This window comes from Alosa sapidissima, chromosome 11 (genome assembly GCF_018492685.1).
Source record: "Alosa sapidissima isolate fAloSap1 chromosome 11, fAloSap1.pri, whole genome shotgun sequence".
NCBI classification, from domain to species: domain Eukaryota; kingdom Metazoa; phylum Chordata; class Actinopteri; order Clupeiformes; family Clupeidae; genus Alosa; species Alosa sapidissima.
In genome coordinates, this window is record NC_055967.1 from 9,806,325 (window position 1) to 9,822,393 (window position 16,069).

Consider the following 16,069-nt stretch of genomic DNA (forward strand, 5'->3'; position numbering starts at 1 on the left):
CCTGCAAAAAATGCCTGAGGGACAAATTTAAACGTTGTGCTTGATTATTAAGCACATGAGTTCATGAATGTAAAATGTCATGTACTGCATTTATTCAGTCTTTTTTGGTGTGTTACTGTTTGGGGTGTCTGTCATCACTCTTTACATTCGGTCCGTTTACAACCCTGAGTGGATCTTCAGATTTGGGGTCTGGATACATTCTGCAGCACGTCTGCAGCAGGGTACATATGTGGAGTGTGTGTGTGCATGAGTGTGTGTGTGTGTGGTGCAATGCACGGGTCGCCCTGTGTTAATGCATGTCTGCTCTTTCCATTACCCCTCCTGTGCGGCTCCCCGGCCCCCACTACACCAACCACCCCAATCCCCCCCCCCCCCCCCCTCGGCCGACCGGCCGGCCTGCCTGCACTTTACGGGGGCTGCTTTGAACTCTGGCTCAGGCCCAGACACCTGATCCCCAGCCAGGGGCTCCACGGAGGCTGCTAAAAAGATGGTCCTGAGGAGGATCAGCCTGCCTGCAACCTTGATCCCCCCCTTCCACACGCGCGCACACACACACACACACACACACACACACACACACACACACACACACACACACACACACACACAACCATGGTTTCTGATATCCCCTCTGTATTCTATTCTCCACTCCTCCAGTCTGAAAGCAGCTCCCCATACCCAGTCTCTACATCGTGCACCACCCCGTTCCCTGGCCTTTGATGTGCGGTTGAAGTATGCTGAGCGCTCGGCTCCTGAATTGCCATCTTAAAAGCTGCTGAGTCACTGTTTTTAATGCCCTTATCGATGGGGGCACTTTTATGGTAGCATCAAGGCCCCGGTCAGGCTGGACTCTGGGTATGAGTCACACAGCACAGCGATGGCTTCGGCCTGGCTGCAGGATGTCCACTCGACCGTGATTAGCACCGACTCAGTGCCTACTTAAACAGCAGCAGCCTGCCAGCACATCACTCTCTCACACACACACACACACACACACATGCACACGCAGACACACACACACTGACACACACAGCAGACTGCAGACAAAACACGCCGGCGGCTCAAGCTAATTATAGCTGCTTGACTAATGGATGCGATTTTGCTTGGCGATATGTGATAAAATGGCCAGGCTGTGTCTGTGAGGTGTGGCAATAAAAAAAAAAACAAGAGAGAGAGAGAGAGAGAGAGAGACAGAGAGAGAGAGAGAGAGGTGGTCTGGTGCCAGCGTGGTAATGAGCCAGCCTCAATTACATCGGGTGTACTCATCACAGGCGCAGGCAAAACGAGATTAAAACAAGATGTAACAGAACAGCTCCCGCCTTTAGTGAAGATTCGCATGCAAGGAGCAATCGAGAAGAAAACGACAGGGTTCAAAAGGAAAGCCAATGATTATGAGGGAGACAGTAAAAGATAGACGGTCTGTGAAGCACAGGGTATATGCAATGCAGAGGGGACTCATGGTGTAAGTGGTACAGATTTGGCAATACTTGCCCCAGAACGCTGCAGCAGGAGAGAGAGAAAGACAGCAGGGCACAGAAAGGCAGACAAACGAGAGAATTACAGATCGGTCAACACGGGTACTCTGCTAAGGCACTCCGCCACTAGAGCAGTCTATGTGTGTCTGCAGGGAGCGCATTAAGGTGATCATTCCCTAATAAATTACCCTGCTCGGTCATCCTCACTGCAGACATCTCCTGACAATGACCTCACAGGTTTCATAAAAGGGGTCGTGCTGGTTACGTATGCTAATAGAAAGGCATATAAGTCACAGTATTTTATGAACAAACGTCTGATATATTATTCATTCTGACTTCACCCGGAGTGCTAGCCCACACTCAGGCCGTGTTTAATATCAGTATTGGTGCAGTGGTGGTGGAGGGGAGGGGAGAGCTGTAGTCTCATATGCTTCAGGGAGAGAGTGATGTGCATATCAACTTGCTGTTACTCTGAAGCAGGTTCGTCTGAGGTTCACCCGGAGAGTTCCTGGGGTGAACGTAATTACTGCTCGTGAGGAAAAGGAATCTTTTGTTTTCTGTCATAGATGATGTGTTTTCCCCCAAAGGAGTGCTTTTATTATAGGAATGCTTCTCACAGGATGAGCTGAATGAAAATCTGTTGAATATACTGTAAGAGCTTCTGTGTTGTAGAAGGTGGTATCAAAACCACAAAGATCATCACCCACATCATCTTTGTGTACAGAATCTTGTGGTTGTTACAAGACTTTGAATTTCTTCATGCATATCAACAAATAAACATAGCTACAGCTTCAGCTCTAGCATACTGATGCTAGAGGTGTATTCCAATGGTCTAACATGATCCTCTGTTTTTCTAAATTAAAACCCCTTTAATTTGTCAAGGACATACAGCACAGTGCGGAACTGTGGCTTTAACATGACACCGGTACCAATAAGGAGTAAGATGAAGAACTCTCACTGCGGTTTTGTGAAGTATTACAGTAGGCCTGAGTTAAACAGCATGCTTTTGCAGACTTGACTTATGCCATTTTGTTGTAACCGGGGGAGTGTGCCGGACAGTTTGGGAGGAGAATGAAGAGGCCCAGAGGACAGGGAGGCTCCGCGCACTCCGTGCCCGACACAGGCCCCTCGACCTGGGGGGAGAGGCACGATCAAAGCCCTGGCCCTCCGGAGCCGGGATGGGTGGAAGCCAGCTGGAATTGTGTTTAAAAGACAAATCTCTGCCCTGATCCTGGAGATTACAAACACTTTCCTGGACATAATCTTTTGACACTTTATCATGGCTATGACTTCAGCAATGTCTGCATGAAACATCAAGCTTTTTTTTTCACCCTATAAGCAACTGCATGGACTGTGAGCACATTCATTCGTTTAAGTAAGACAGGCGTGCTGCAGCGAACAGTCTTGCTGACTTTATGCTATTACCTTAAACAGATGGCCTGAAATTTAAACCAATAATGTATGTTAACATGATTCCATTTCATACACGGCAGAGGCTGGTGACAGATTATGTCGCAGAGCTCATTGAGTTGAGTCATGAACCTAAGAGGATTCCTGTCATTAAGTATCATGTCTCTCCTATGCCTCAGACATAGGCAGTGGAACTAGGTAGGAGTTGGTGCCAATGGGCCATACTCCGACAGTGATGAGCTGGGAGAGGCTGCCGCCATGAACTGTAGCAGACTTAACATTAATGGAGATGAGGATAGATGACACCATATGGCACTGCAACCACTGTCAGATGAAATGTCCCCTGTAGGCCAAGTGTCAGATTGTCTGGCACACACACACACTCATACACATTCTGAACACATTCTAAATCTCTCTCTCTCTCTTTCTCTCTCTCACACACACACACACACACACACACAGACAAACACACACATACACACACTGGTTTCTAATTGGCTCCTAAATTACATGTCACACAACAGCATGAAGCAGGCTGAACTCATGTAGTGCGCTGTGGGCTGATTTGAATCCAGCACTGACACGGGACCTCTGATCAGAGTTAACGTTCATCACACCACTAACCGCTGTGTGTCGCAAACACTAGTGTTCATTCATTTCATTGGCGCGTGAATGCAATGGGTCCATACTCACATTTAGCCTGCTGAATAGTGTCTCCCAGATTGGCTTGGATGTAATGACGGCTGTACTCAGGTAACACAATGGCAAGGCTGCAAAGTACAAACAATGCGGTTATGTCACAGCAATATAATACGGATTGACATATGCACACAAAAACACACACACTGTCACATAGCCATTTCAGACATGCTCACACAGAACACTACACAGTACACACTCCATGATATCGACATCACTGACAAAAAAATAATAGTTCCATCTTTGAAAGATGGAAATCAGAGTGTATAGAAAAGTCTGAACTCGACACTGATGACAGTGAGAATAATGAATGCGTACATGCACTTCAGTGTCCCAATTATGATAGGGATTTTGAAGTATCCAGGCTTTGTGTTTTTGCTCAGAAACATCATATCCCGATTTTAGAACCCCAGATAATCCCTTATCCCGGTTTTGAGGAATACATTTATGCTAGCTGGAGCACTCCTATAGAAACCAGGAGACTGTTCCATGTACATCTTATCCCAGTTTCTAATGCAAACGCGCGCAATTGCATTAGAAAGCGGGATACGGTTGACTAAGTAAGGGATAATGGACGACACGGTGGTCTGTTCACAGGTTGTAAAGCGGCCCCGATGCGAAGCGGAGGAATGCATAATTTCTGTGAACAGACCACCGCCGAGTCCATTATCCCGCTTATTCCACTGTTGCCACTTGCGTTGTGTTCATTTCCTGTTACAATTTAAACGTTTTAATCGCTAAAACTGTCTTATTTGTAGAACTACTTTCTTCCAACACATATCAACTAATTTCTCAACTTGCAGGACAAACTGCCGTTACTAGTTATAAATGGATGGTTGCTACGGCCAAAGGCCAGTTGTTAGTTCTATCTCTCCCGTTGTCAAGCAGGCATATCCCAAGATTCTGATGAACTTTAGCTTTGAAATATCGCTATTTTACTTAGCCTGCTGTCATCCATCTAGCTAAAAGCCATCTCCGTCATATGCTACAATGTTGCCATGTTCTGAATGTCTGCATTTTACAGCTCGGATGCAACGTGACAGTTCATTTAAACTTCAGGAGTTCAGCGAATTAATATACAAGTGTGATACGGGCAAAAAAATGGATCTACTTCATAGGTGTGCAAATAACATACGGTTAATGGTCGTTCTAAATTACGTAGGACAATGGGAAATTCAACCAAGCAGTGGAATAATTGGATGTTATTGTTGGTACCCGGGGTACTAATATTCATCATAAGGACATTAATAACTAGGTTTCTCTGTGTTAATGTAAACATATCCTGAATATCTATCCTGATATATCACTGGTGTGTGTGGTTGGACAAGGGCTCTACCTGTAGTCAGTGCCGTTGACAGGTGCCCAGGTATATGTCCTCACGCCTCGGTCGATGTACCTCTGCCAGAGAACAAACACATGCAGCGTTAGTTTCCACTCTGGCTCATCTTACACAGCCAGCGTAAACACCAGCCCTAGACTTTGTTTAGGAAAGACGCAGAGATTATTTGCTTTCGAAACAAACACAAAAAAGAGAGACAAAAATCAAATCTCAATCTACATGGAACTAGATAAAAAAGGTTTTGTTTGGTTGAAGGACCATATTAGAGGACCATATTGTTTGGTTGATGGACAAGATATCAGACAATCAAAGAGCTGAGCAGGCTGTGGGAACAGCGATCCTTAGTCTAGTGCAACTGAGGCGACGGTGGACTTGCTGTTTGTGATTTATTTCCACTGAAAAGAAAACTCTCTCGGCCTTTCACTCTTATGGGCTGATTTATACGGCAGTGAAATACAGGTGGCTCTCTCCGCGTCCCCAAGCCTCAATCTCAACGGATCTGACGCAAGTTCATCTTCAGAGTGCACACGGCCCATTGACGGACAGGTAGCTGTTTGGAATTCGATGTTTTGTTGTGGGGGGTTCGGCTTGAGGTCTTTTGTTTGGTTGAGATAATCGCTCAAAGCTGTCCCGAGTGGAGCGGGCTTTCATGTGAGCCCACAGCTCTCAGTGGGACCGCCAAGCTGTTTTTGAGGCCATTATAGAGAGAGAGAGGTTTCACAATGGGGAGAAGAGAAAAAAATGATCAAACGCTCACTTGAACACTGCAAACCTCAAAGGGCCCATTGTGTTTTTAAATTATGGGAATAGAATCATCTCAGGAACTTAAGAATGTCATGCATAACATAAGCGGCTCCGTATTTCAGACAGTTGGAGAAGGTTTGTTTAAGGGCTATGTAAACCTTCTCTTCTTTATGCGCTAAGCTAACCAATGCGTATCAATCTCTGATGTCCATAAGCCACATGAGAACATTTGCCTCTGAACTCACCTCATCAAATGACTTCACCAGTGTCTCTATGGTCATTTCTCCCGTCTCCCCATCAATCATCTGTTTCCTGATCTGAATTGATGATATAGAAACATATAGAAACAGGGATATATAACAAAGAGAGAGAGATGGAAAGGGAGAGAGGGAGATGTTCATGGTAAATCAATAATGCAGTACACTCTGTACAGTTTCAAACATGCAACTTTGGCAACAATAACTTCATTCTCGTCAATAAAACATCATTCAATTGTATCTGAGTGAGTGAGTGAGTGAGAGAGAGAGAGAGAGAGAGAGAGAGAGAGAGAGAGATGTCATGTTGGAACGCATGTTTTCTATATAATACTGTCTTGCATACTTGGTTAAACTGCCTGATAGAAACAGTGTGAGCCCCTTGACTGTTGGATGGCAAACAGGAGGAAAATGCTAAGCTCCCCTTGTTACCCCTCCATCTATAAATTTGCTTTTTTTTCACCTCTCGGTCCCTTAAATCATGCCCTGCTCGATCTGAACCAGATCTCAGATGTGGTGGTAGGCTTCTTGACCCGATTCTCACCACTCTCTCCCAATACTGCAATAATGTTTACTGTCTGTCCTGGATCCACAGGGCTATGCTCAGGGAGGAATTACCTCCTTCTGGAACTGTGCTGCAGCCGGGCCAACCTGACTTACAGCTGTGGGGCCATGGATGGAGGATGCGAGAGTGGGCTGTTGTTGAAGTTGTAGTTATTTTCTTTCTACTACTATTACTACTACTACTTCCACTACCACCACCATCTTCTACTACTACTACTACTAGTACTACACTATGCCATTTTGTGCTGGTTTCCCAGCTGAGGTTGCATCAGTACCCTCGTTTGTCTTGAGAGCTCTGAATTCCTATAATTCTTCTCTTCTCCTCTCTTCTGCTTAATGCATGCTGCTGCCTGCTGCTGTGATCTACCCCAACTAACTTCTACCTTCACAAACAAAATATGTAAACTTTCAACACAGACACACAAGCACACACACACAAGCACACACACACACACACACACACACACACACACACACACACACACACACACACACACACCTAGCATCACATCACATGTCCAGTTGGCTCTCCTGTATACAAATACTGTTTGTAAGTAAATGTGAGCTAACACAAGTGTGTTTTTGTATACATGTTTCTGTGGCCAATACATTACCTCCACTTTGTTGGAATTTTCTAGCTCCGCATCAAGGAAGTCCAAGGTGACCGGCTCCTGGAATTTTGGGTTCTGTAGGGAGACAGAGAAATCCTTAACAGAGCCCTCTCTTGTGCATACTTTGACTATGTCATGGTTCACGTTTAAAAACATCGCTGCCTTTTGAAGCACTGTTCTGTGACTCGTGACAGGTACTTTATATAAGGATTGGACCGCAAAACTATGAAACATATATGACACACTAGTCCCTTTAAAAATGTGATACGTCCTCAATATATTGGTAAGAATACAAGTTTTATTTTATGAGATGCAATATGGCCCAATAAATAGCTCTATGGCACTTGCATGTAATAAAGAAGAGGGAGTTCAGGAAAAGACATCATCAGGACACGTACAGTGCTTTCGTGGATCTACATGGACCCACATGACTTGAGTAAAGCTTTGAGTCAGAGAGGGACATTTTCTTGTTCCAGTTACAAAATGTTACCAACACCTTGACGGATATGTTACTCCACATTTATTTTCAATGTAGACCATCACTATTATAACTCATGGAGCTCTTGACTGCAGCTGACAGCTGGCTGAAATCCACTTTTTCAGTATATATCTTTTACCCTAGTAGTCAGCTTTCATTACATTAATTGATCTCTCCCTAACGTTTTTACTCAAAATGGTTATGAAGCAAGGAGTACAAGCACCTCTGGAGACAATACTCACGCACACTAGTCATACAAATTAGTGATAACACGTTCCTGATTGCTGGCAAGTATGTTCTGTTCCCGTCTTGATGAAACGTTGAACTAGTAATTGTTCTTTAACAACATTATGCTTTCTCAATAATACAGGAAGCAATTGTCCAAGCAAATGTACTGTGAAGTACACTGATTGTAGTATTCATGACAGTTTGGCTTAGTCTGTGGAGTGAATTCCGACAAACATGTGGTCATATTCAAGTGATTTTACAGACTTGACACCCAGATGAGCTCATGGTGGTCAACATGTGACAGAGGAAAAATCAAGATGATGTCTTACATGTCATGCAGACAGAGAGAACACACAGCAGACAGAGAGAGACAGTCGAAGAGGAGGAGGGTGAGCGTGATGAGGGGCCCGTCCATGGACACAAGTGAGCAGGAAAAAGAAATTAACAAACAAACAAAACAAAAACAAATCAGACAAATGATGACAACAGAACAAACACAAAATAACTGGCTTTCCTTGTGTGAGACACGCAAAAAAAATAGAGACTGAAAGAAAGCAGAAAGAAAAGAAAAGAAAGAGAAACAGAAAAGAGCAAACAAAAGACAGAGAGCAAAAGTGAAAGAGAGAGGACATAACAGAGAACCGACAGAAGGAGAGACGAGTGAGAATGTGCCATGAGATTGCCATAAGGAATATAAAAGTGCCGCTTTGTTCTGGCCTAATGAGACACAGGCAGACGGACAGAGCCCTTCAAAGCACTGGGGCTGCCCTTTGCACCACTCATAGCAGGGGTATGTAAATAGCAGCTGGGGGGTGGGGGGGGGGGGGTGGTGATTGACATGTGTCTGCCACAAACCCAATCAGCCCCCCCACTTCTCGCCATCAGGGAGACGAGAGGGGCGGCTTATGAAAAATATCTCAATATCTAACTCCTCCACGCGGACTCGGAGACTGTTTGAAAGTAATACCTCGGCCCTGGAAAGAGTCCAGCACAGCAATGCGCTGGAATGCGAATGTGAAAGTATGCAGAGGATGTGCATGGCTACAGAGGTGCGCTCCATGTAACTACACTACTGCTGCATCGCTTAGACTGGCCTCAAATGTTCCTGTCTCCCATACTTGGCTCCCACTCGCTCTGTAAACGCTGTGGCTAATTCAGGATAAACGGTCTTTTACATAACCACTTCCATTACATTATTTACGGAAATTTACAAACCAGAGATATGTTTTTTTTTTTTTTTTTTTTTAAAAAGACAAAATAAAACAAAACAACAGTGCCTAATGGAAACATTCTGGTCAAAACTCCAGCAGCCATTTTCCACTGGCCGACTGATGCAGTTGTGAAATCTGTGCTATGGCACAGTACACAGTATGAGCCGCAAGAGCCGGAGCCATCTCTGGAGACACAATAATAGGCCTGACAAGTTGTTGCTTGTGTCATCTTTAAACAGGAAATACCCAATTATATATCTTACTTTTCACTTCCTGTCTGTCTTAAGCACTTACTCTCCTTACCGAATACTCTTTAAAATGTCTACCTCCCAACACAATTCAAAATTCGATATATGGTTACATCACAGCTATATACTGTATGAAAAATAAAAAACCTACTATATATAAGTGAACAATGATATCTCAATGGATGAATTAAAGTAAAAACAGTACTGCTGCATTGGATAGATTCTGACAGTGGAATTTGGGAGAGACAGTCTAATGCACACAGTTCAATGGAGACTGCTCACTGACAGGCAGACTAAATGTACTATGGCTCTGGGCACTGTAGCATGGCTACCATCTATGGATGAGTACCCTACAGAATATGCTCTACTTACTGTGCACTGCAAGGCTCTGAGGACAGGAGGGGAAAATGCAGGAAATACCACAGTTTCAGGATGGGTCGTCCACAGAGTGCAGAGCTCAGAGTCTCAGGCTATGGGAGCTGCCATGGTCATGACCTCAGTCCGGGACTTTTTTCTCAGGGAGGGGGTAAGAACCGCAGCGCAACGCTGGCCGGCGTGTCAGGGGAGCGCTGTGGAGCTGGGGATTAACTTTTCAATGAAATCTGCTCTGCTGCGCTAGGTAGACCATGAACATCCACAGCATTGGATACCACTGCGGTTGTACCCCCCACTGAGAAAGCAGTGCATTTTTGGTCGAAATGTTATTAAAGGGACCACTGAGAGACTTTTTGTAACTTTGAGTTGATCACCTGTGGTCCTGAACAGTCCAATAACTCGAATACGCTGACAAAATAGAAAACAAAGTCAAATGATAGTGGGTTGTGAGTGTTCAGTATGACTTCAGTATTCAATATGAAATTAATAAATTACTCGGACAAATGATTTAATTATCATTTTCTCTGCAAAGCAGTGGACTAGATAATACTGGTGATTAGCGCCTAAAAGAGCGAGCCCATTCTGAAAGAGCACTCAATGCATTCCCATTACCAAACATGGATCCAGCAGTAATTTCACTAGCACTACACTCCACACACTATAAGCACAGACAAACCTTCCAGTCAAAACACAGCAGATACACTGTCTAGCTTCCTAAACACTACAGACACGCACACACACTGCTGACTAGGTCTCAGTAGTCTCACCTCGTGGAAAGTAATGGCATATTTGTTATTTAGCCTTATGTGACGATTACGTATCCTTTTCTGGAGCACGATACAGAGGGAAACAAATGGAACTCATTTGTTTGTGAGCAAAGAAAACGAGTCCAACAACAAGAGCTATGTGGTGATGTTTTATGTGATGTTTTCACACTTGTAATGTGTGTGTGTGTGTGTGTGTGTGTGTGTGTGTGGGGGGGGGGGGGGTGCATGCGTGTGAACATGTGTGTGCATCTGTCTGCATTTATGTGAGTGTTCTTTATGTGCAAACAAAACACAAATTTTCACATCACAAATGCAGTGGTTGCACAAAAGCGCTCAAAAGCCTATTTACTGATGGAAGCACTGATACAATCATCACATCCTGGGCCCCTTTATAGAGCAGCAGTGAACAAATGCACCCTTTTTTCTGTATATAATACACTTTCACACATATCTCACAATACTATACACATGCCAGTATATACACACACATATGCACTGAAAGTCTGCTTTTGAGAGAGAAAGAGAGAGAGAGAAAATGATGAGGTTAAGTGCCTCGTCCAAGGCAGAGAGATTGAATCCATCCCTCTGCGTCTTACTCAATTAGGCCTGAGAAACTGTGATCATGTTGGAGTAGATCTAAACATCTGTCCTGGCCAGATCAAACCTTTTGAGCCGACCAAGGCTGGCTGGGCACAGGGAAATAATTCTATCTCTACAAAACAAGGCCTGTGCAGCATATGGGCACGGCAGCGAGGCTGAACAAGCCTGAGCAAGAGGAAAGCCAAGGGGTGGCCCAGTCGCTCTGCTTACACACCTTAGAATCCACCAGAACCAATGCTTAGGAAATCCCGAATTTGAAATAAATGTCAATCACAATTAAATAACACTTTGACAATATATATATATATATATATATATATATATATATATATATATATATATATATATATTTAAAAAAAAAAAAAAACATGTTCTCCTAAAATGCAGCCACTGAGTGGGAGCATTGTTGACAATTGCACATATTCACCAAACATTTACCATATGTGGCTTTTTGAAACAGAGAATATTATGTGCTACAATGTGAGTCATACTCTGATAAAAGTGTGCATGCTGGTGACGTTTCATTCATGTGAACTCAATACTATTCAGCGATAGAGAAACTGGGACATTAACCAGATACTAACAAAAACAATCTATAAACTCTATAGACATTTATCACAAATTATTAGCTAGTATTTTGGCCCACAGCATGACCTCTGTGATGGGAAAAATCCCTTTATTTGGGGAGCTATATGTTGCTCCTAGCGGCACTCTTTTATGTGTGTATTTAGTGAGCGCTGGGGGACACACAGAAGCCCATTAGCCCAAATGTCAGCCTGTCACAACAGCAGCATATCACTGCACTGTTCCATTAAAACAAGCTGTGCTGTAGCAACCTGGGCAAAGGGACAGATCTTCCACATCACCCCAGCTGGAGATACCTAACCTGCACCACACTTCAATGAAATCTGTCAGAACAGAGGCTTAAGGGTGGCACTTCCAAGATTCAGCACTGCAGCATCTACCCCCTACTGGAGCAGCTGCTTAGCACAAGCCTGTATCGTCAGGCAGGTGACACTTGTTGGCATAGTAAAGGGGTTGTTTATTTAGCAGTACATGCTAATAATGTAAGTCCAAATGTTATATTGTACACATTTTAAATCTCCCATTAAATGCTCCATTGCATCAGCTTGTTATTCATTTTTAACATGAGCTGCATTCCATAAATTAGTGTGACAGGCTAACAGTCTGCCCACCTTATGGCACCTTCATTCAATCTGCATAATGCAGGAGACATCATGGACCAGAGTGTTTCCCCCTTTACCTGCCATAAATCTGAGTTCCCTGCCCTCGCATCCATTACATTAAATGAATCTACGGCAGGAGGACACAGCCACGTGAGCTGTTTTAAAAATACTCTTTGGTAGTGACAGTCCTTTTCATATTAATTATAAAGGCTTTCTATGTGTGATGACTTCCACTGAGGAAGCAGATCACAGTGCTTTTGAATCATGTGTCAGATTTACATTTTTTATTTCCTGGGATACTAAAGCAGGGCATTTCTCCCTGTAGTCTGGAGTTGCACACACACCCTCTTCTGATTTGACATCAAAGTCAGTGAATAGCAGTCAGCCTCCTACAGTGCTGTCTCAGCCTCTAAGTGTCAGATGCTCATAGGTTCATGGCATTATGTGGGCAGACTGCTTGAAATGGAGACTAAGCTGAGTTTAAACCAAATCTATTTTCCCCACTATTTCCCCCCCTTGTGTCGACTACACTTAATAATACTCTTAGGAGGTCCTGTATCTGAATAATATTTTTGGGCTTAGCAGTTCTTGACAGTATAGCCAAGATCAGGCAGGAAAAGATTGGATGGAAGAGGTGAGAAGTGAGCATGAAAAATGACCTCAGGCCGCAATGGAACCTGGGTCCCTGTGGGTACTAGATCCGAATGTGGTATGAGACGCTGACGATCCACTGCGGGTACCCCATCCTTGGCATCACTACCCTATGAACATACAAACGTTCCAATGCTAAGGGTACCGTGTTTTTGTGCCAAATTCAGGATGGTCATGCTTGAGGAAACTGTATGGCAGAACGAGTTAACAGACAGGACAGGATATTAACCTATGCAACCTCTGTAAGGCTGATGCAACTATTTGATTTGCTTAGAGGGAGAAAGTTTGTTGAGTGCGACTGTCCAGACAGTAGACATGGAGGCTTGTTATTGTAGATTTCAAAGTGGCCGTCATTGCACCCAGGGCCTGTTTCATCACTCTCGATTCGTTTCCCAGCTGAGATTATTGTTGTGAATCACATTAACACCGGCACGCTTCTACACGGATCCTACAAGCATTTTTTTTTTTAAACGGTGATTAGCCACAGCACATTCTAGTTCCGCGCTCGCTCTCACACTGTGCTAATGATTATTGCTCACAGAGATTACAAACAAAGGAAAGGCAAAAAGAAAAGCAAATTAAACCCAAAACAAAACAGTCACAACAGGAGAAATCTAGTCATTTTCAGAAGTCTATTAAAATGGTAATTTATTTGACAGAGCATTTAATTCTCTCTCTCTCTCTCTCCCTCTTTCTCATTTTTCCCACTTCAGTTCCATTAAGAAAATATCATCATTAACAGATAATGGATTTCATGCGACACAAGTTCCACATAGTTAAGCCAATAAAATAACTTGTCAGCAACACAAATCTTCAAAGCATGTGAATAGGTCCTAATGTGGCCCTCCTTTGAAAAAAAGATAGTTCAGGCATTTCCTTGAGGTACTTTTTGATGTGACAGCACCCCAAAAAACATGTCTAACCAATAAAGCCATGACTATACATTCCGCTAGGCTCTAGTTAACAGTAAAAAATCCAGACCACAAAAACAAGATGGGAATCTCATGGTACTGTACGTGTTTGGCCTCTGGGGATGGGAATATGGTACTCCTTAACATCCCACACTATTTATTCCTGTCTCTTATCTCTCTCCTTCTCCCCTTACATATGTCATGTTTTGAGGGATGATGTGTTCAGCATGGGCCAGTTCAGTAGGAGAGGTCTCTCATTGTTTTTGATGTGCGTTGTGATCCGCTTGACATATTCTTTGTACAGACAAAATCTATTGAAAAACATATATGCGAGTTCACAGCCAGACGGCTGGTATCTCCAGGCTAACTGTGAAGTGCCGTAGTGCAGGGCGAGCGCCCGGTTCTGGAGAGAACATGTGGTTATCGAATGTGAGAGGAACAGTCGAACAAAGATGGCCTGTAAAGAAAAGGCTTGTCTGGAGAACTGAGATACCATGCCATTACAGGGTAGGTCATATGTGTGCATGTAATATGGCCTTCTGTGTAGAAGATTTGCACACAAGTCTCTAAATATCTCCCATGCTGCTGTCGTCGCTGAATCACACTTAATGTGCAAAGAGAGAGAGTGAGAGAGAGACTAAGAGAAAGGAAACAGAATGATGTCCTCTTGTGTGTTCTTTTAACTCACACGAGAGCACATTTTCCATTCAGTACTACATGTGGATGCATTGCTCTCTCTCACCATGTGTGTGAGTGCACACGCTCATCGTGCATACATGTGTGTGTGAGTGTGTGTGTGTCTGTGGGTGTGTGTGTGTGTGTGTGTATGTGCGCAAACGCACATGTGTGTTTCTGTGTGAAAGAGGCCATGAGCAAGGAAGCAAGGGAGGAGAACGAGAGGAGAGAGATAGAGGAGTAGAATGTGGGAAGCAGGAGAGCATGAGAGCAAAAGAAAGAGAAAGAAACTAGAATAAGTAAGAGCGCAAGAAAAACAACAAGCTCTTGATGAAGCCCCTGCTGCACTCTCTCCAAAAGAACCTTGATTAAATAAACAGATGATTAGGATTCTGGCAGTGCTGCTGACCTTACTCTCTCTCTCTCTCTCTCTCTCTCTCTCTCTCTCTCTCTCTCTCTTTCTCACACACACACACACACACACACACACACACACACACACACACACACACACACACACACACACAGAGCTGAACTCCCCTGCTGTGGCAGTGGCCTGGAGGGCTAGGCTGGCGTGAGGTGTGGAGGGGAGGGAGGGAGGGGGACCTGAGGCCTTACCTTAGGCTGCAGGTTGGGATGCAGCAGCACGTATCCGTTGGGATCGATGGCAAAGTAGTATCCATTAGGGCCGATCTGTGGGGACGGAGAGGAGAGGGCGAGCACGGACATGAATGCTGAATGACAAGTTAACAGCCCCTGGACCACCTGAGAGAGGAGACTCCCAAGCTGCCGCCACCGTGACGGATGCTTGGCGAGGCATCCAGGAGAGGCATTAGCACCACTTGTGTGGCGAGCCACGCCTCGTTCCTGGGATTTTTCATTTCCAAAACTCAATGCTCTCGTCGTGTTAATCAAGGCAAGTCTCCTCCTCACATGGAAATGCTACATGTAGCGAGCAAAAATGGCAAATCCCAACAGTGTAAAATGTTAAATACAAGCAGATGCTCGGGTGATGTATGAGACTTTGGGTCGACGCACAATTTTTCAATTGCTTGTGTTACAGCAGGCAAGGATGGGGGGGGGGGGGGGGGCACCTGGGAGGAAGCATCAAATACCCAGCATCGCATCGTTACGTTACCTCAGAATTTTGTTTTACTGTATTTCTTTAAGGGAGTCACAGTAGAAAAAAAAGCAGAGGCGCACTCAAGGACTTGATTCTAATGCAAATTTGTATTGAGAGCCGAGGTATTTTCAACAAGTCTACAGACAAAAAACTGGGAAACAAACGTTTCTTCTACTGTACTCAACCTTTGGAGTTCACGCACCAGGCAAAACATTACAAACTTAAGGCGCAGACGCCGACTCGCCATTGCTCTTTAAGGGAGTCACTACACAGGCGCCATTACTGATCTGGGATCTCTTAAAGAACGATTACCTCACACAGTAGGATTTATATTAACAATGATTTATAAATTCAGAAAAAAAGGCTACATTGTCTAAGAAGAAAGATCTGACTGTCAGCATCAAATACCTTAATTCTTTTCAATGGACACATTTGGACCCTGAAGCACTGAAGTATTTATCCAATGATATGAGAGAGTCCATTTGTAACTACAGAAACAGACCACACTGACTGAGGTGT

The 16,069-nt window shown here is 44.1% G+C and overlaps 1 protein-coding gene across 1 annotated transcript in view; it reads right to left on the reverse strand.

Annotated features, from left to right (window-relative positions):
* The window catches only part of LOC121723925 (voltage-dependent calcium channel subunit alpha-2/delta-1), a 107,464-nt gene that overhangs the window by 18,868 nt on the left and 72,527 nt on the right, over nt 1-16,069 (reverse strand). Inside the window, 5 exon segments of the mRNA XM_042110161.1 lie at nt 3,579-3,655; nt 4,921-4,982; nt 5,913-5,984; nt 7,100-7,171; nt 15,046-15,120. Of these exon segments, the coding sequence (XP_041966095.1) occupies nt 3,579-3,655; nt 4,921-4,982; nt 5,913-5,984; nt 7,100-7,171; nt 15,046-15,120 (358 nt within the window).